This window comes from Aegilops tauschii, chromosome 2, assembly GCF_002575655.3.
Source record: "Aegilops tauschii subsp. strangulata cultivar AL8/78 chromosome 2, Aet v6.0, whole genome shotgun sequence".
Classification (NCBI taxonomy): Eukaryota; Viridiplantae; Streptophyta; class Magnoliopsida; order Poales; family Poaceae; genus Aegilops; species Aegilops tauschii.
Window position 1 is genome coordinate 648,399,933 of NC_053036.3, and position 21,192 is coordinate 648,421,124.

The window sequence follows — 21,192 nt, forward strand, 5'->3', positions numbered from 1 at the left end:
GAGCAGATGGACGCGCGCGCGGGTAGGGCGTGGACTGGCGACGGGCGGTGGGAGCGGGGGGTTTGGAGCCGCACGGCCGGGGAAGGACGCAGCCTTGGGAGAGGTAGGACGGCGCTTGGGGGCCATGGCACAGCGAGGGGACGACGCGCGGTGGCCGGACACGCGGCACCGCCGACACCGGACGGGGTCCCGGCAGTCCTTAACGTAGTGGCGGGTGGAAAGGCAACGGAAGCAGCCATGGAGAGAGAGCGGCGGATGGGGTGGGCGCGGGCTGGAGTGGGAGGGGTTGGCGACGGGAGAGAGAAGCGCGTGCTTGTAAGGGCTGGCCTCTCCCCCCGCAGCAGTAATGGCGGTAGATGGGAGTGGTTCGAAGGGACTAACGCAGGCGCTCGCCCCCGAGCTGGGCGCAGGAGGAGAGCCCGCTCCCCCCTCGCACGCGGTGTCGCCCAGGCAGGCGACAGTACGGATGGGCTGGGAGCGTGCCAGAGGGTCAGCGACCGCAGGGTCCGGGTTCGACCAATCAGAACTGAGAGGATCGGTCAGCGGCGTGGGCAGGGGGGAGGGGGGACGCTGCAGCGCCGCGTGGACGTGACACCGAATGGACAGCGGTTTAATGCGATCGCGACGGGCGGTGTTGGGAGCATTAACCCCCGATTGGCGCAGGAGGCACCGCGCGCGCGCCTCGCTTTTACGCGACGCAACGACGTCAGCAGCAGCCTCGCGGAGGGAAGCATGGAGGCAGAGGTTGACGGCGACGAGAAGCCCCGGCGCAACGGCGACCAGGAATTGGGTGACCGCCTCACTCGCCACCTGGACCGAGAACACCCGCGCGCCCGCCTGAACCGCCTTCAGCCGCTCCGGCGGCGCGCAGAAGAAGTACGAAAGGAGGGAGGAGACGCCGTCGCAAGAGAAGCACTCGGCGACGAACGGCACAACGACCCAGACGGTGCCAGGGACCGATAGCGATGGGAACGCGAGGTATCGAAAGGGACGCCGGAAAGGAAGGAGGCCATAACGCGAGAGCGGAAGGCGATACCTGGGTGGGGGACGAGGTCTACAGCGCTGGCGATGGGCGTCTCGACGGGGCACCCAGCAGCAGCAGAGTGGCCGGGGCGACGGACAAGGGGCGGAGCCGACACCCCCTCTAGCGCATCTGCGGCGCCGGCGGGGGATGGTGGGAGTGGTGGGTGCGATGGAGGTGGAGTGGCCGCGGAGGTGGAGGGGTCGCCGGCGTCACCTGGCGGGTCGCCAGGCGAGTCGCGAGAGCGCCCCATGTCTCTCCACCCTAAAATATTGATTCGGTAACTCCTCTCTGTTCTTGCTCAATATGGATTCAGTCAGCGCACCCGGGACCTGGTGGCGATCTCCCTGGCATCTACTTCCTCGCGCGTCATCCTCAATGGCTCGCCGGGCACACCTTTCTTTCACAAACAAGGTCTACGTCAAGGCGACCCACTCTCTCCGCTGCTCTTCCTGCTTGCCATTGACACCTTGCAGAAAATTCTGGAGAAAGCAACGGAAGCAGGCATCTTGAGTACCATCTGACATCGACATGCTTGCCTTCGGATCAGCCTGTACGCCTATGACGCAACACTGTTCCTCAACCCAATCAAGACTGAAATTGAGGCACTTCAGGCCATCCTTGCTTCCTTTGGCCGCATCTCCAGGCTGCAGACCAACTTCAGTAAATCCTCAGCTTATCCTATCTGTTGTGCCGCAAGCATTGTTCAAGAGGTGCTTGATACTTTCGAGGGGAAGATCAGCTCGTTCCCTTGCAGATATCTCGGTCTGCCTCTTAGCACAAGGAAGCTCAGAAGAATTGATTTTCAGCTATTAATCGACAAGATTGCTGCCAAGCTTGCGGGATGGATAGGAAAACTCCTAAACAAGGCGGGTAGACTCACGCTCATCAACTCCGTGCTAACCTCAATCACTACCTACTACCTCACCCTCTTTGCACCTTCCAAGTGGATTATCAAGCGCATTGACAAGATTCGCTGTAGCTTCCTATGGAAAGGGATGAAGAAGCCAAAGGAGGGCATTGTGCTGTCAATTGGAAGCAAGTTTGCACTCCAAAACATATGGGGGGCTTGGCATTAAAAATCTGGGAGCCTACAGTCGTGCCCTTTGCCTAAGATGGCCTTGGCATGCCTGGAAAAACCCATCTCGGCCTTGGACCAATGCCCCTCTTCCCTGCTCAGCGGATGAGATGAGTCTGTTCCGTGCTTCCACCACTGTTACTTTGGGAGACGGGAAGCTTGCCACTTTTTGGACCAGCAAATGGCTCTTAGGTTCAGCTCCGATAGACCTTGCCCCAAAGCTTTTCAGGTTGGCAATCAGAAAGAACTTGACGGTTGCGCTGCCCTCTCGAAGGACAAATGGATGAAGGGACTACAACACATCACCTCTTCTGAAGAGATCGAATCCTTCGTCGCCCTCTGGAACAAACTTCAGCAGGTTCAGCTCATCCAAGTGCCTGACTCCATCTCATGGCACTGGGCGGCTTCAGGGTCTTACTCCGCCAAGTCTGCCTACAACTGTCAACACATTGGAACAATCAACAAGCCCTACCTGAATGCCATATGGAAACTCAAGATGGAAGGGAAAGTATGCTTCTTCACTTGGCTGCTGATTCAGAACAGACTACCAACTGCCGATAGACTCCGTGACCGTAGCAGCCAACATGATGACAAATGCTCTCTCTGTGATCAGATTATAGAATCTGCGGCTCACCTCTTCTGTCAATGCCCTTTCGCTGCTGAAGTGTGGTACAAGCTTGGTACTTTGATTCCTGCTACCCTTCATGTAACCATTAGCTCCTTCCACTCCATTGACAAATGGTGGCAACATCTCGCCGAAGGGCCAAAGCAAACGGCTGTTACCGGAGCATACTTCGCATGGCATATTTGGAAAGAGAGGAATATGCGAATCTTCACTAATACGGCATCTAGCCCCGCCTCTGTTGTAGATGGACTGATCAATGACCTGCAGCTGATTAGACTGAATGTAGGAGAACCTTAGCTGATCAAGCATGTATAGGCAGCGCCTGGGGCGACTGCAGCTTGTTTCTCTTTTGACCCTTTCTCCTGTCCTCTGTCTCCAACTTGTTTTCCCTTGTACTCCCTCCGTCCGGAAATACTCTTCGGAGGAATGAATGTATCTAGACATATTTTAGTTTTAGATGCATTCATTTGTATCCATTTTTGCGACAAGTATTTTCGGACGAAGGGAGTACATCCCTAATCTATAAGGCAGAGCACCTGCCATTTTACTTAAAAAAAAAGGAGGCACGTTGGTGGTCACCAAGGTGAGGATGTTCACGTACATTGTTTGTCTCAGATTAGTGCGATGAAAAAGGCGAAAAATGACGAATCGTAGCAAACATCATAAACGGTTCAAAATTGGATGAAAGAAATACAATTAATCATGTCCTGTGTTCACAACACGTGGACATTATAAAATTGCTAGGACGATTATATGTTGTCGTCGTCGTTCCTCCTCATCTTCATAAAATACGATCTTCATAGGAACGTCTAGCCCCTTGATCGGGCATACAATGAAGAATGAGCTAGGTATGGGAAAATATATAATAGAACACCTGCACCCAAGCCCTCTCTATCTAGCCATCCATTCTTCGCATCGCGATTCATGCAAATCGATTTTTTTTTTGTTTCTCTTACATAAAACATGTTTTGAAGTTCAAACTTTTGCAGCGTGGCAAAGTTCAAACTTTTATGTTTGACAAAAAATTCTGAAAGATTTGTCCTAGATTCTAGATAGAAAGCTTTGCCATGCTGTAAAAGTTTGAACTTCAAGACATCTTTTATGTGAGAGAAACAAAAAAGAGAAAATTTCATATGGAAAGTTAGTTGTGTTGCACAGATCTTAAAGCAATATTGAACAGCCAGGATACCAGGGCCGGGGTGTAGGGGTTCTAAAAATCCACGTCCGCTAGGTATGTATACTACTAGTACTCTTTCTGAGTTTCTGAGGGGCAGATGGCCTCGAAGACCGGCAGCCTGGGTCGACTCCTAGGGCCATAGAGCACCCTGTCCGCTTTGATCGACTGCTGGGGCGTGAACTGCCATGGCTCCGACTCTGGGCTCGGCACCGCCGTCAACTGCAAGGTACCTGTCTCGCCTCCAGCCATCGGCAGAGCGTAAAAGAGACCGGGCGCCGCAGGCCGCAACTGGCCGTCGTAGAAGCCGTGGTAGTCCGGAGCCACCCCGTTCCCCGAGACCGGCGGCGACCAAGGAGACGGGTAGATGGGCGTGCCGCTGTAGCCGTAGCCACGTTCGCCGCCAGCGTCCGTCGTGATGATCTGGGCCGGCGCCGGCGGCGAATAGTAGGAGCCGCGGTCGTATGGAGGCACGAAGATGGGCGGCGAGGACGGCGGGGTGAGAAAGACCTTGTAGTCGTCCATGGCCTCCTGCTGCACGTACAGACGGACTCGCCGAAAGCAAAGGGATCAAGGAGAAGCTAGCGCCTGCACGTACGTAGATTATATGCGTCGTGAGGATGTAGATTATATGCGTCGTGAGGATCCACGGAGGCGAGTAGAGTATATATAACACAACACGAGGCAAACGTAGATATCCGCTCGTTTAAATTAAACTTCCGTGCAGATATATAGAGTTTGTGTCAGAGTTCGGTTACGATACGTACGTATAGTACTACTCTCGGCCGGTCTGCAACAAGGTCACGTTTGATGATTCTGCGTTACGAACCGGTTGATCAGAGATGGGTTTTTTCGGGAGCCTTTAGCCATGGATGGGCATATTTGGCGAACGTTCCCATAGAGCATGGCATTTGTTTTACCTGAATTCTTAAAAGTGCAGTTGCGCTCTTTGACGAATCCGGGCGCACGCGCTGCAGCCGTTCACTGGCTCGCGGCCCGCATGATCATCATTCAGATTTAGAAAGCTGTCCACCCATTCATTCTATATATGGAAAGATTCTCTACAACAGTACGTTGATATTTCGTCACCTGGTCCGACCAACCATGTGAACTCAACGATGATGTAGCATGAATTAATTTGGTATGAGAAAATTTTAAAAAGCTATAACTTTCAAACCATGTGTCAGAATTATGATCTGTTTTCACCGTTGGGTTTCTCGTGACAAACTCTTCAAAACTAGATCCTATATGAATATGTTTTGAAGTTTTTTTTTCAAAAGCAACTTTGATGCTAGATGAGGCAACTTTAGTGCTAAACCGGAGCAACTTTGATGCTAGATAAATTGCATCGTGTGTATTAGTTGCCAACGATACTTGTCTGCAATAGTCTAATAGTAGATGGTTACCATGGTTGTGTGCAATAGTAGCATACTAATAGTTGTGTGCAATAGTCTAATAGTATATGGTTACCATTGTTGCTAAGTTGCAGACATCGGAAACTAATTTGTAGATAGTTTAGTTGCCAACGATACTGTGAAAGTTGTTTACCGTAGAGTGGAAAGTAGTTTAACATAGTTTCTATGTTGTCTCCCTCAGAAACCAAGTTGCTTATATTGCTGCGAAGTTGCCTACGGGTGATCCCCAATTGACTAAAATACTAAGGAAGTTGTCAATCAAGGGACATAAGTTGCCTACAATGTCGAATGTTTTTTGTGGGATGTCTATCATGATTTCACATTTCGAAACTATGTGCGGATGGATGGTATGAGAGCCTTTTTCTTTCCTTTTTCAGGGTAGTTTGCCCGCCTACGCTATTGAGCACGCAGGTGTTGGCTAACCAGGTCATGGGTGTTGACTAGTTGTAAAAGGCGGGATAGATGAGAAGTTGCGTAGGGGTGATGAGAAATTTCATAGGGGGCAGATCAGACAGCTGCCTGCAAATTTACACAAGTTGTTCATATTTTGGCAGGGGTTGCCCGCGAAAATCATTGAAATCTCCTGATATAATGATGAAAAACATACATGAGTTGCTTGTTGAATGCACTGGAGTTGCACAAAAACATACTGAAAGTTGTCTGCATGACTAGTGAGTAGCCTACATTATTCTATGTTGCATACAATACTTTTTGAGTGTGGTAACCAACTTCGTTTCATATATAGGCAACTTAGCAACATTCACGGACAAGTTTTTAATATATTGTAGGCAACTGGAATAGAAATGGCAGTCAACTGAGCATCACTAACAGGCAACTTCATAATGTTTTTAGGCAACTTAGAAAAAACAATTATAAGAAACTTCATAATATTGTAGGCAACTAATTTGTGAAGTTAGACAACTGAGCAGTAATGGTAGGTAACTAATTACCAATAGTAGGTAAACTAGGCATCAATAATAGGCCAATTTCATAGTATTGTATGCAACTGGGCATCAATAATAGGAAATTAAACATCCATGGTAAGCAACTGAGCAACCATGGTAGACAAGTTGTGATAATGTTAGCAAAACTCGTTGATACACATGGTGCAATGAAGTTTCTTATTTGTAGCATTAAAGGTGTCTCATGTTTTATGCGATTTTCTCATTTTTACAGAAACCAACCTAATAAGCAGTCATACTACGCAAAAATGAAGTTGCTTTCCTATAGCACTAAAGTTGCCTTCATCGGACCCAAAGTTGCCTTCATCGGACCCAAAGTTGCCTCGAAAAAAGTTCGAAGAACTTGTCGCGAGAAACCCAGCTGTGAAAACGAAATTGGATTTCTACACTTAAATTAAAAGTTACAGGTTTTCAATTTTTTTAACCTCAAATAAATACACGTGGAGACAAGATTTCTTTTTTGATGGACCGGGTCAGGTGCGTCGGCTGCTCCTTCCATATTTGGAAGAGCGCTCAATCCCACCAACCAGCGCTCGGGCGCCCGCTCGTCAGGTCCTTTGTTTTATGTTCGTCAAGCAGTTTTCAGTGAAACTGGGTGCCCTTTTTCCAAAACTTTCATGGCATTTGTTTAATTTTGTGTGCAAAAAATTCATCCAAACTGCTACGTAAGTTGAAGATGTGTGTGCGTTCATAAAAGTGAGTGTATGTGTGTATATATGAACGCTTGCGTCTGTATTGTGTTCAGAAAAAGAAACTAGGGCATTCGTTAGCAGTTTTCACCTGGCGAACATTTGCCACTTACTTTTTCAGTTATCCTTTTACGTGTGGTCACGGCCAGCCATGTGTTTTGCTTCCTCCTCAAGTTCAACTCTGGCCGGGCTCCAAAAAAAAAGGACTCTTGCCCCATACTCTATAGAAGCTACCCCTGAAAAACGGTGTAGAAGCTGGAGGCAGATTTTTGGTTTATAGGGACATCGACATTCTATATGGAAAAAAAATTAGTAATTCAAAAAAAGTCAAAAATTTCTGAAATAGTTTTTGAAATAAACTTGACCTTTTATTGTACTCGTGAGAAAAAAATCCACAAAGATAAAATCTTGCTTTGACTTCTTTTCAAAAAAAGACAAAAATTTGGCCAAAATAGTGTGAATAGTGACCAATAATAGCAAGTAAAATTTATTTATTTTGCTGTGAAGTCAACTTTGTTTTTTTCGTGAAAATTTATATACTAGTGCAAAAGTAATTCAAGTTTTTTGTCAAAATAGTTCTTATCTATTTTGACTTTTTATTTAAATATTAAAAACCCCATATAGGATGCATATACAACCAGAAACCAAAGTGTATTTCCATGTAGAAGCTCCGCTTTCTCCATGACGCAAAAGATAAAGCCTCCATGGTAGGCCCCCTGGAATTAAATCAATCGAGTATCTCACATGTTCGCTCTGTCCTCTACTTTTTGCACTAAAAACTTTTGATCTATTTATCAAACATCATGACAATACAAAGAGCATCAGAAGAAGCAAAAAATTGTACTCATCTCGTAGACCATCTAGCGACGACTAAAAGCACTGAAGTGAGACAAAGACGCGCCACCATCTTTGCCCCTCCTGCACAATAGCCGGACGAACCTTGTTTTAGTAGATAGTTGGAAAGTCTTCGTGATAAGGCCCAAAGGACCAGAGCACCAGAACAACAACCATCATCAATGAAGAGAAGAACCATCATCAATAAAGAGAAGCATAGATTTAAAGAATCCAATCCGTAGACATGAGTGCAAACAAATGAAGATCAAGTCCATGCGGATTTATTGAAGACAAACACCGACTTAATCTTGTGGTATTCACAAGAAACACAACTCCACACACACCCTCCAATGGCACTAGATGCATCGATTCGGCGGGGAATAGGTGGAGAGAACCCTGTTACATCTTCAGAGGGCCATTACTGCCTCGTCTTTCTAAGTATGACACAAACCCTTAATAGACTAAAACACACCTAAAAACAAAGTAGTAGTCCTAACATTAGCAAGGGCAGGTATCAATGACGCCTGCATGGCCTTAAGTCCACAAGAGACGAGGCAGATCGGTGGCGGTGCAACGTTGGCTCCATCCTCAACAGCTTGCTCTCTTCTCAACCGAACTGCAAATCAATATTTGTGAATTGTTTAGTTGGTAGAGGCAGCCTCCAAGGTGCTTGCAAAAATATTCTATTATTGTGCATATAATAAAAAAAGTGTTGTATTTCTATTCAGAGTAACAATATAATAAATTACATAATTATTACCAGAAATCACCTGATTATTGTTTATGAGGATAATATTTTTGGTCGTATCGATAGAGGCCATGTCAGCATCAATATACCTCATAGAGGCCCCACACTCCTGTCAAGACATCAAAAAAAAACTACGAGTGATTAGTGACTCCAAGACCGTGCCTCCACAAGATTACAACATCGAAGATGTTGTTACCGTACAATTCCAAGAGCTAGATCTGAGGCTTTTGCCACAAGAGAATATTGGGTGGGAGAGGTGAGGAAGATCCACACGATCGGTGCCTCGGTGGTGTGCTACATCGACCCAGGGCTCACTTTCGGGCACCGCCATGGCCCGTAAAAGATGTTTCACCATCAATTTGAACCGAGTGTTTCATGTTTTGGGAAGCACTTTTGACCTGCCGCCGTGGCCCAACAAAGTGTTCCACAACCTGCCGCCTGGGCCGGCTCATGGGGCCATAGAGCCTGGTGTCCGCCGCGAGCAACTGCTCCGGCGTCAGCTGCCACGGCTCCTTCTGTGTGCTCGGCGTCGTCCATGTACCAGCTCCACCAACTCTCGACGACAGCGTGCAAAGCAGACGGACAACTGCTGCCGTCGAAGTATCCGCCGAGGCCGGCCGCCTGAGCTACCCCGTTCGCGAATATCAACGTCGACCAAGGAGAAGGAGAAGCAGCCGGAGTTGCTGCTCCGTTCCCAAAGGCTGGGGTCGGCCAAGGAAAAGAAGGGCAGAACAGCGACGTGTAGTCGAAGCCGCCGGCTCACAGGTGGGGGCTGGGATATTGGGGTCGGCGTTCTCCTTGGAGTCCTCGCCGACCGCAGCATTGGTGCCCTTCTTGACCTTGCGGCGACGGCGGTGGCGGTGCTCGGTGCCCGTAACTTAGGATTCGCAGCTTCCACCACGACGGCTGCGGCTGCGGCGGCGACCATGATCGTCGTCGGAGAAGCGAAGCGAGGAAAGAGGAGCGGAGGTGGGCCTTGGTTGTGGTCGGCTTGGAGATCTATGAATCTATCTATCTTGTGTCGGTTATTATGTCGGGTTGGGCTAGAGTTTAGGCAAGTGTAGTTGGGTTGGTAACTCCAGGTTGGGCTCCCGCCTCTCGCGCATCTACAAATGTTGTCCTCCTAAAAGAAATATTTTGTTTTCGAATTTCCTTTCTTGATCTGTACTTGTTCATTTATGCAATTTAGTTTCACTAAAAATTATGGATGCAATTCAGAATAGAGTTACACAAAAAAATGTGCGACTAACACATTTTTTTCAATGATATATAGAAACAACACTCGAATACAAACTCAATGGTACGATTTTGATGGCATATAACACATTTAGAAAAAGGACAGGATAGGGGGCTCCCGGTCGTTTTGACCGTTAGGCCGTATCCAAATAGGGGGATTCCTACATGCATGGCTAGACAAAGGCCATGATAGGGGTGAGTCAGCTACCTGCAGGTGAGTCTCTGGCTCCCACACCAATCCCGCGTGGCCACTATGCGGCTGCCTGAGCCCCGCCACAAGTGACTCCTCCTGGGCAGTGCAACACCAAAGCCCGGTGGGCCCGGAAATCCTCCAAGACGTGTCCTCCCTCTAATACACTGTGTACAGAGGTGTGCGATGACGACGCTGACCCGTATGACAACAGCTCCCCCTACGAACCATCGACGCGAAATGTTACCATGTCCATGCACCATGCTTGTCGCCCGTCACGTCCCGTTGTGCCCGCCGTCCATGGTTATACCGCGCTTACTATCCATAGCCTCACCTTCTTCGCTAGTCGTGACCACGCCGCACAAAACAAATGACAAGCACGGAGCGTAGACGACGTGCGCCTTCTCCTATATATGACGGTTGCGGGTGCGCTCTTCTCCTGTGACGATGGCTCCCGGAGCGTGATCTTCGACGGCTTGGGTAGTCCTCGCCGGCTTCGCCTTTTGCGCCCCACGTACGTGTGTTTTACGCCATGTGCAATGTTAGACAAGCCGCTTCCAATTTTTCTTAAGAACTCATAGTTTTTTTTAATACATATAGAGTGAATTGAGTCTGGATATGAACACGAATCACAACAACAAATCATAACTTTCTTCTTGTGAGCGTTGGCACACATTCCATGCGGTGACTATATCTTGCTTGTAGCATACATGTAGCTACTGGGCCGGCCCATTTCCTTCGCTATTTTCCTTTGTAGTTCTCGATAGATTTGCTCATTACCTTTTTCCTTTTTGGTTTTGTTTTGTTTTGTTTTGTTTTGTTTTTTATGTTTCCTCATCGGATTTCTTCATTTTTTCGTCTTTCACTAGTTTTCTTTGTTTCTTTGATGGTTTTCACTGATTTTTCTTTCTTTTTATCCTTGTTTTGTTCTCTGTTTTCGCTGTTTTTTTCTTTCTTTCTTCATTTTTCTTTGTTTCTTTCTTCGATTTCATCAATTTTCTTTATTTGTCATTGTTTCTTTCTTGGGTTTTAATGTTTTCTGTTGCATTGGTTTCTTCGGTTTTCAGTTTCGTTGTTTTATTTGTTTGAATTTTCGGTTTTCATTGGGTTTCTTCATGTTCTTTGTTTCTTTGTCAATTTCATCATTTTTTTTGACACATGTCAACTTTTTTCGGTAAACATTCAACATTTTTTGTATACATCCGAAACGTATTTGATATACACGTTTAACATTTTGAAATACAAATTAATATTTTGGAATGATAATATATTTTTCATATCTAATTTTTTTCATAGAAATTCTAAAATTTTGGTATATATCTAATACATTTTCAAATACAAGATTAATAGTCTTTAATACATGATCAACATATTTCAATCCACGGCAAATAATTTTGAATGGCTATAATATTTTGTTCGCGCGCAATGTACACTTTTTATATATACCAAGAACATTTTTATATGCATGTTTGATATTTTTTGAATATGAAATTAATAATTAATAAATGTATTTTTATGTCCAGTTTTATTTAATGTATATTGTACATTTTTATACAAAAGGAACACTTTTTTATACATGTGTAATATTTTTTTAAATACATTATAAATATTGTTTCGTACAGATTGTATTTTTTATATATTTTTGGTATACATGACAAACATTTTTATACACGTTTAACATTTTTCAAATACTTGATTAACAATTTTCCAATGCTTGATTAATTTTTTTATATACATGATCAAATTTTTTCATGCACACTGTATATTTCTTGTATACATTTTCCGTATACACGAGTAACATTCTCTTTATACACATTCAATATTTTATAAATGCTTGGTTGACATTTTTTTCAATGGTTTATGTAAATTGTTTTTGTATATATATGTTTAGAATATTTGGAACTATACGAGATACGAAAGAAAGCACAAAACGAAAAAAAACATGAAAAAACCAGGCAGTGGCCTGTAGCCTAGGGCGCTGGGCCGGTCCATTTAGTAAGGCTCCTGACGCGAGCACATGGTAGGTCTGGCTATAAGAGAGACATAGCGCTGCCGCACATTGCACTTGTCGGACCTCATTAGGTATGGCTGACGCGCTTACTTGGCCCATGGAGTTGTGGCTTGGGATGGTGGGCCGAGCGAATGAACGTCGGTGACGGGGTAAATTAATTAAAAAAAAACGAGAACGATCTCCGTCGACTCTTGCCTTCTAGCCTCTCCATGTTTATGATGGGGTTGTATATCTTCCACTCCCACTCTTTTCCCAGATCTGAGTGGAAAGCACGAGTTAATGTTCTTCCATACACAATCGACAAAAGCCGAATGCATCTAAGATGGCCCAACTCGAGGTTTAGTGTTTTTAATTCATCGTCCCATGTGTATACATGCTAGATTTGAAACTTCCATTTGAAATTGCAACGACATACTGTAGGACCATATGGAGGAACAATGTTGTAGTCGATAAGAGGCAAGGGATCGAGGCATGCATAGATGAAAGGTTTTGCGGCAGAACGAGCTTAATGGCGGGAACGACTGCAGATTAATGTCCATGAGAAAGCAATGAATATCCTATAAATATGTAAGATGATCCTTGTTTGTAGTTTCAATTAATTTCATAAAAAAACAAACTACTTTCTCTGTCCCAAAATAAATGACTCAACTTCGTATTAGCTTTGCTTTGGGACGGAGCAAGTAGATGTGAACTGTTGCTTTTTAGGGCAACAAATTAGCACTAGTACCAGCAGGCCTCATAGCGTGCACGCTTCTCGTACTCTACAACTAGCAGTGCACTTTAAACAGTTGTGACATGCCATGTGCAATGTTAGACAAGCCGCGTCCAATTCTTTATTGAGTCCGGATATGGACATGAAACACAACAACATGGGTGTTGGCACACATTGCACTCGTGAGAACTGATTTAAGGGGAGACCATGCCCAGCTTGGACCATGGATCAGCGACCCCGAGACTGGCCAGAGCGAATGAATGCCGGTTATGGGGTAAATTCATAAATCAAGAGTGATCTCCAGTGAACATGAGCATATCACATTGCTAGGAGGTCAAATCGTTGTGGGAGGTTTATCAGATGTGTTTGCCGTGCGCAGCTAGCACCTTCTAAAGCTGGAGGTTTTATCCTAACCGTGCTTAAATGTTTCCATCACAAATGTACATTTCACAACTTCTAAAGCTGGACGTTTTATGCCGGCCTGTTTCTCACCCCAGGATCCTAGTATTGCCCAAGGTTTACTTTTATAAGAACATTGTTAGAGATAGAAACTCATACGATGTAATCCCAACTATTTTTCCTCTAGCATTCTCTCCCATAATCTTCTCAATCTCTATCTCCTGTAACCACCTGTATCCTAGCAATTGGGTGAAACTTGTACGCCACGCAAGGGCTCTTCTTGCTATCGATCAATATAACCCACGCGGCTCTCTACGGAGAGTAGGAACGCTTCCACGAAACTTTACATGGTATAAAGAGCCAGCCTCTTCCAATCTAACTAGCCTTCGATCAAAAGTTCATCGCCATGTCTTCTTCAACTCCGGTTGCCCTCAACCTTGGACAGCCGCCAAGCGAGAAGTTGGCCAGGGGGGACTATCTCCTCTAGAAGGCTCAAGTTATGCCGGCCCTGCGAGGAGCGCATGTCACCGGCCTCCTGGACGGCACCGACGCAGCGCCCCCGAAGACGGTGGAGCAGCAGCAGTCGGATAAGAGCACGACCAACGTGCCGAATCCGGTCTACGGACCATGGCTATCCAAGGATCAGCAAGTTCTCAGCTTCCTGCTGAACTCTCTATCAAAAGAGATACTTGCACAGGTCGTAGGAAAAGAAAGCAGCTTCGACCTATGGACTGCGCTCACAACCCTCTTCGCCTCGCAGTCGCAATCTCGGATCACGAATCTGAGAATCGCCATTACCACCACCAAGAAGGGAAACATGCCAAGCACCCTGTTCATGTCCAAGATGAAAAGCCTAGCGGATGAGTTGGCGGCTGCTGGTCGACCTGTCTCTGATCCGGAGATGGTTGCTTACATCCTCGCCGACTTAGATCGCGACTACGATCCAGTAGTTGTTGTGGTTGGTGCTATTAAAAATACAATCTCTGTTGATGAACTCTTTGCACAGATTGCTGCCTTCGATCAAAGGATGGAGATGCTTGGAGATACTCATGCAGGTGGCTTCAACTCATTTGCAAACGCGGCCTACAGAGGGCGCAGCCAGGCTCGGGGCAAGGGCCCTCGCGGCCGAGGAGACAGGTGTTGGGGAACGTAGCAGAAATTCAAAATTTTCTACGCATCACCAAGATCAATTTATGGATTAACTAGCAATGAGAGAGACGGGAGTGCATCTTCATACCCTTGAAGATCGCGGACCGGAAGCTTTGCAAGAACGCGGTCGGTGGAGTCGCACACGAAGCGATTCAGATCGCGGCCGAATCCGATCTAAGCACCGAACAACGGTGCCTCCGCGTTCAACACACATGCAGCCCGGTGACGTCTCCCGTGCCTTGATCCAGCAAGGAGAGAGGGAGAGGTTGGGGAAGACTCCGTCCAGCAGCAGCACAACGGCATGATGGTGATGGAGGAGCGTGGCACTCCAGCAGGGCTTCGCCAAGCACTGCGATAGACGAGGAGGGAGAGGGGTAGGGCTGCGCCAAGAGAGAGGGAGACTCGTGTCTCTGGCAGCCCCAAAAACCCCACTACATATAGGGGAAGGGGAGGGGCTGCGCCCCCATCTAGGGTTCCCCCCCTAGGGGTGGTGGCCAGCCCTAGATTGGATGGAGGGGGCGGCCAAGAGGGGGAGAGAGGGGGGCGCACCCTAGGTGGGCCTTAGGCCCATCTGAGCCTAGGGTTTTCCCCCTTTCCCCTTCCCTGCGCCTTGGGCCTCTTGTGGGAGGCGCACCAGCCCACCTAGGGGCTGGTCCCTTCCCACACTTGGCCCACACAGGCCTCCGGGGTTGGTGGCCCCTCCCGGTGGACCCCCGGAACCCTCCGGTGGTCCCGGTACATTACCGGTGACGCCCGAAACTCTTCCGGTGGCCAAAACCTCACTTCCTATATATTATTCTTTATCTCCGGACCATTCCGGAACTCCTCGTGACGTCCGGGATCTCATCCGGGACTTCGAACAACATTCGGTAACCACGTATATCTATTCCCTATAACCCCAGCGTCATCGAACCTTAAGTGTGTAGACCCTACGGGTTCGGGAACCATGCAGACATGACCGAGACGTTCTCCGGCCAATAACCAACAGCGGGATCTGGATACCCATATTGGCTCCCACATGTTCCACGATGATCTCATCGGATGAACCACGATGTCGGGGATTCAATCATTCCCGTATACAATTCCCGTTGTCTATCGGTATGTTACTTGCCCGAGATTCCATCGTCGGTATCCCAATACCTCGTTCAATCTCGTTACCGGCAAGTCACTTTACTCGTTCCGTAATGCATGATCCCGCGACTAACTACTTAGTCACATTGAGCTCATTATGATGATGCATTACCGAGTGGGCCCAGAGATACCTCTCCGTCATACGGAGTGACAAATCCCAGTCTTGATTCGTGCCAACCCAACAGACACTTTCGGAGATACCTGTAGTGTACCTTTATAGCCACCCAGTTACATTGTGACGTTTGGTACACCCAAAGCATTCCTACGGTATCCGGGAGTTGCACAATCTCGTGGTCTAAGGAAACGATACTTGACATTAGAAAAGCTCTTAGCAAACGAACTACACGATCTTGTGCTATGCTTAGGATTGGGTCTTGTCCATCACATCATTCTCCTAATGATATGATCCCGTTATCTATGACATCCAATGTCCATGGTCAGGAAACCATAACCATCTATTGATCAACGAGCAAGTCAACTAGAGGCTTACTAGGGACATGTTGTGGTCTATGTATTCACACATGTATTACGGTTTCCAGTTAATATAATTATAGCATGAACAATAGACAATTATCATGAACAAGGAAATACAATAATAACCATTTTATTATTGCCTCTAGGGCATATTTCCAACAACAGGGTGCGGGGGCGTGGAGATCGCCCCTCTTCTTCTCCTGAAGGTGGCGGTGGTGGCAACTACCAGCCGCGTCCACGAGAACAGCAGCAGCACCAACAAGATCATGACTACCCGGAGTGCGAGATATGCTACAAGCATCATCCTGGTGGCGCTAGGGCATGCTGGCATCGGTATGACGATGATCATCATGATGAAAAGGATGTCAACGCCATCACCAACTCCTATGGAATCGATACCAATTGGTATGCAGATTTTGGTGCCACCGAACACATCACCGGGGAACTCGACAAGCTGACGATGCGGGAGAAATATCACGGAGGTGATCAAGTGCACACGGCGAGCGGTTCTGGTATGGATATTACTCATATTGGAAACTCAATTGTTAGAACCCCCATAAAAGATTTGCATCTAAACAAAGTTTGCATAGTCCCCAAGCATCGAAAAATCTTATCTCAGTTCATCGTTTTGCCCTTGACAATAATGTTCTTATCATATTTTATCCTTACTCTTTTGTGGTTAAGGACTTGGCAACGGGGAGAACCATTCTGAGAGGAAAATGTGAGGGAGGACTCTACCCTCTCATATCATCATCATCATGGACAAATAAACAAGCATGGAGTGTCATCAAGCCATCTTCTTAAAAGTGGCATAGTCGGTTGGGTCATCCGTCTTGGGTCATTGTTCAACATGTTCTTAGTAGAAATAAACTTCCTTATGAGTCTAGTGTTGAGTCAGTTTGTGATTCGTCTCAACAAGCTAAAAGTCATCAATTGTCGTACCCTATTTCTACCAGTGTATCCACTACCCCATTGCAACTTATATTCTCAGATGTATGGGGGCCAGCCCCTACTTCAGTTGGTAGATTCTCATATTATGTAAGCTTCATTGATGACTATAGTAAATTTACTTGGATTTATCTGTTAAAGAAATGATCCGAAGTTTTCCAAGTGTTCACCAATTTTCAAAATCTTGTTGAACGCCAATTGAACTCCAAAATCCTTGCCATGCAAACCGACTGGGGTGGTGAGTATGAGAAACTCAATTCCTTCTTTCAAAAGATTGGAATTTCTCATCAACAGAACGGCTCCGCCGAACGAAAACATCGTCATGTTGTTGAAGTAGGATTGGCATTGTTAGCAAATGCATCTATGCCTCTGAAATTCTGGGATGAAACTTTTTTGACCGCCACATATCTCATCAATATTCGTCCTAGCAAAGTCATCAAATTTGAAAATCCCATCACACGACTTTTTGGTGTCACTCCAGATTACATATCCCTCCGTATCTTTGGTTGTGCATGTTGGCCAAATCTTCGACCATACAACACACGCAAACTTGCGTTTCGTTCATAAAAATGTGTCTTTCTAGGCTATAGCCCTATGCATAAAGGAGTCAAATGTCTTGATGTCTCCACGGGTAGAGTCTACATATCCAGAGATGTTGTTTTTGATGAATCAATTTTCCCATTTGAGTCCCTCCATCCAAATGCCGGTGCTCTTCTCCGTAAAGAAATTCTTCTTCTTCCGGATTTCGATCAAGGGGGCGATAACAATTGTGCTGACCAATATGATACTCCTGCTAGTTCTACTCTTGGTAGTTTGCCTGTGCAGGTACTTGAAGAAAACGGTGAAGAAAATGATCAAAATCATCAAAATCCAGCACAAAATGATGTGTTATTTCATGCTAATGGAGGAGCACCGGCTGGCGTGGAACACGAGGACGATACGCCTGCGCCTGCCACTCCTATCTGCCTGTCCTCATCTGATCGCGGGTGGGGATCTTCCTCTGATCATGCGCCTGACAGCGGGACCAGGCGGCCGTCCCACGCGCGGCCAGCGACAGCGACGGGCGCGCGTGCGCGCATGCAGCCAACTGGCGACGCGGGATCCTCTGCGGAACCTAGTTCTGTGGCCCATATCAACTCCAGTTCAGGTGCGGCCACACCAGCAGCTACGGGATCATCTGCATCAACAGATTCTGCACAAGTGGAGGGTTCCCCTGGATCTTCTGCCACAAGTCAGAATGTTCAACCTTCTGTGCACCCGCAACATAATATCACTTCAAGGATGATGACCAGGTTACAGAAAGGTATTAAAAACCCCAAAGTACGAACTGATGGTACTATACCATATGGTATGTTGTGTATTTCAGGTGAGCCAACAAAACTGAGTGATGCACTTAAAGATCCCAGGTGGAAAGCAGCTATGGATGAAGAGTATGGTGCACTTATAAAGAATAAAACCTGGCATCTAGTACCTAATCATAGAGGTAAAAATGTTATTGATTGCAAATGGGTATATAGAATCAAAAAGAAGGCAGATGGCTCCATTGACAGGTACAAGGCACGTCTAGTTGCTAAAGGTTTTAAACAATGTTATGGTATTGATTATGAGGATACTTTTAGTCCTGTTGTAAAGGCTGCAACTGTAAGACTTGTGCTAGCTATTGCAATATCCAAGGGATGGAGCCTGAGATGGCTAGATGTACAGAACACGTTTTGCATGGTGTTCTGGAAGAGGAGGTCTATATGAAGAAACCACAAGGGTATGAAAATAAGCAAACACCTCACTATGTGTGCAAGCTGGACAAAGCTCTCTATGGACGGAAACAAGCAACAAGAGCATGGCACTCTTAGTTGAGTTCACAATTGAAGTACCTTGGTTTTATTGCATCCAAAGCTGACACGTCTCTCTTCATTTATAACAAGGCAAATACTGTTATTTTCGTGCTTATATATGTTGATGACATCATAGTTGCAAGTTCTTCATAGAATGCCACTAATGCACTCTTGCATGATTTAAGTTCAGAATTTGCCTTGAAGGATCTTGGTGACTTACACTTCTTCTTAGGCATTGAAGTTGGAAAGATTCAAGATGGTATAGTATTGAATCAGGAAAAATATGCCACTGAACTTTTGGCTCGCATGGGGATGAAGAACTGCAAGCCTTCACCTACACCATTATCCTCTTCCGAACAACTTTCAGCACATGAAGGGGAGCCACTCAGGGAAGAAGAAAGCACCAAGTACATGAGTGTTGTTGCAGCTTTACAGTACTTGACTCTGACACGACCAGATATTTCATTTGCTGTTAACAAAGTTTGCCAATATATGCATGCACCTACCTCCACTCACTGGACAGCTGTCAAGAGAATTGTACGGTACATCAAGCACACCTTAAGTTTGGGAATTCAGTTCAAACTTGTTAGTGTTTTTTCTGATGCTGACTGAACAGGCTGCAGTGATAACAGAAAATCAACTAGAGGTTTTGCAGTTTTCTTTGGTTCTAATCTTATTTCTTGGAGTGCTAGAAAACAGGCAACTGTGTCAAGATCAAGTACTGAAGCAGAATACAAGTCACTGGCTAATGCTGCTGCTGAGATCATTTGGTTGGAATCGCTGCTTGAAGAACTAGGAATAAAGCGGCAACGTATCTCATGTCTATGTTGTGACAATTTGGGTGCCACCACTACTAGGAAAAGGCCTGCTAGTGGTGCACCTGTTTTTGCCTACTAATGGCGCACTACAGGTGCGCCACTAGCATCACGCCATTAGAATTTTTTTACTAATGATCGGTGCGCCATTAGTATCTGGTATACTAATGGCGCACCAGGCAGTGCGCCATTAGTACATCACACGGTGCGCCATTACTGTCTGACTTAGTAATGGCGCACCACATAGAAGTGCGCCATTACTAACATTTTTTTTTCAAATTTTTTTCAGAAATATTTTTTTCAAATTTTTTTCGTGTTTTTAATCTCGGGTCACTATGACTTAATCTCGGTTCAATATGCTTAATCTCAAGTCAAATCGCACTCCGTGGTAAAACTTTCCAAAAGGTCACCCATCCTCACACTACTCCAGCCCAAGCACGCTTAACTTCAGAGTTCTATCCAACCCCAGCACCAGCTCACTTCAAAGGCAGTTGTTGATATATCTATCATATCAATCCTATTAAACCTTGTTGATGTCTAAGACTTTGTCCACGTTCATGTTCATGAGTGTGATGAAATTTTGAAAAAATATTTCAAACTTCCCGGTCATATTACGTATCATATTTTAAAAAAAATCCCAAATTTTTTTTTGAAACCAATTTTTTTTTCTGTTACTAGTGGCGCACCTAGCAAATGGTGCGCCACTAGTAAGTTTGAATTTTTTTTTCAGTTTCCCCCCTCTAGATCTTAAAAGCCCCGTATCTTTCGTTCTGTTAGTTTTTGGGGATTTTGGAGATGTTGAACCGGGTTCCCCCGTTCAAATCGTATGTAACTTTTCGAGTAGATGATTTTTCATATATAAAACTTTTTAATCCGAGTTCGTATGCAAAAGTTATGCCCATTTTACAAATTCCAGAGAGATTTTGCAAATAAAGTCGAAATTCATATTTGTAAATTTTCCCAACAACTAGACCACATATCACATGGGAAACTTATTTTATTTTATTTTTTTTATATTTTCATCATTTTCTTTTATTTTTTTAAAAACTGAAAAGGCGGTCAGGGGGGTGTATTCGGTGGAATTTTTGGGCAAAGTTAGTAATGGCGCACCGTGGGTGTGGTGCGCCATTACTAGAACCACACCCACGGAATGGCGCACCATGGATGTGGTGCGCCATTAGTATATATAGTAGTGGCGCACCACATGTGTGGTGCGCCATTAGTGTCCATATTATCTATAGCCATTTTCCTAGTAGTGGACTTATCTGTCTGCCAACCCTGTCTTTCATGCTAGAACCAAACATATTGAAATGAATTTTCACTTTGTTCGAGAAAGGGTTGCTGAAAAGAAATTGGAGATACGATTCATTCCTTCGAAAGATCAAGTTGCAGATGGTTTCACCAAAGCATCACCAGTCAAGCCTTTTGAAGAGTTCAAGAACAATCTTAATTTAGGATAGTTGAGATTAAGGGAGGGTGTTAGAGATAGAAACTCATACGATGTAATCCCAACTATTTTTCCTCTAGCTTTCTCTCCCGTAACCTTCTCAATCTCTATCTCCTGTAACCACCTGTATCCTAGCGATCGGGTGAAACTTGTACGCCATGCAAGGGCTCTTCTTGCTATCGATCAATATAACCCACGCGGCTCTCTACAGAGAGTAGGAACACTTCCACGAAACTTTACAAACATGACCAATAACACAACAGCTGACATACTACTTTTTATTTCAAAAAATATTGCCCTCC

General features: G+C 45.7%; 2 protein-coding genes across 2 annotated transcripts; both read left to right on the top strand.

Moving 5' to 3' along the window:
* Nucleotides 1–2,280: 2,280 nt before the first annotated feature.
* On the top strand, nucleotides 2,281–3,021 carry LOC141041442 (uncharacterized). Its single transcript, XM_073507589.1, has one exon. It carries the CDS (start codon nucleotides 2,281–2,283, stop codon nucleotides 3,019–3,021), a length of 741 nt encoding a protein of 246 aa, XP_073363690.1.
* Nucleotides 3,022–13,593: 10,572 nt separating this feature from the next.
* LOC141041443 (uncharacterized) lies at nucleotides 13,594–19,240 on the top strand. Its single transcript, XM_073507590.1, has 7 exons — nucleotides 13,594–14,149; nucleotides 16,014–16,181; nucleotides 16,262–16,392; nucleotides 17,622–18,099; nucleotides 18,163–18,226; nucleotides 18,314–18,437; nucleotides 18,833–19,240. The coding sequence occupies exons 1-7, from the start codon at nucleotides 13,594–13,596 to the stop codon at nucleotides 19,238–19,240; spliced, it is 1,929 nt and encodes a 642-aa protein (XP_073363691.1).
* The last annotated feature ends 1,952 nt before the right edge of the window (nucleotides 19,241–21,192 follow it).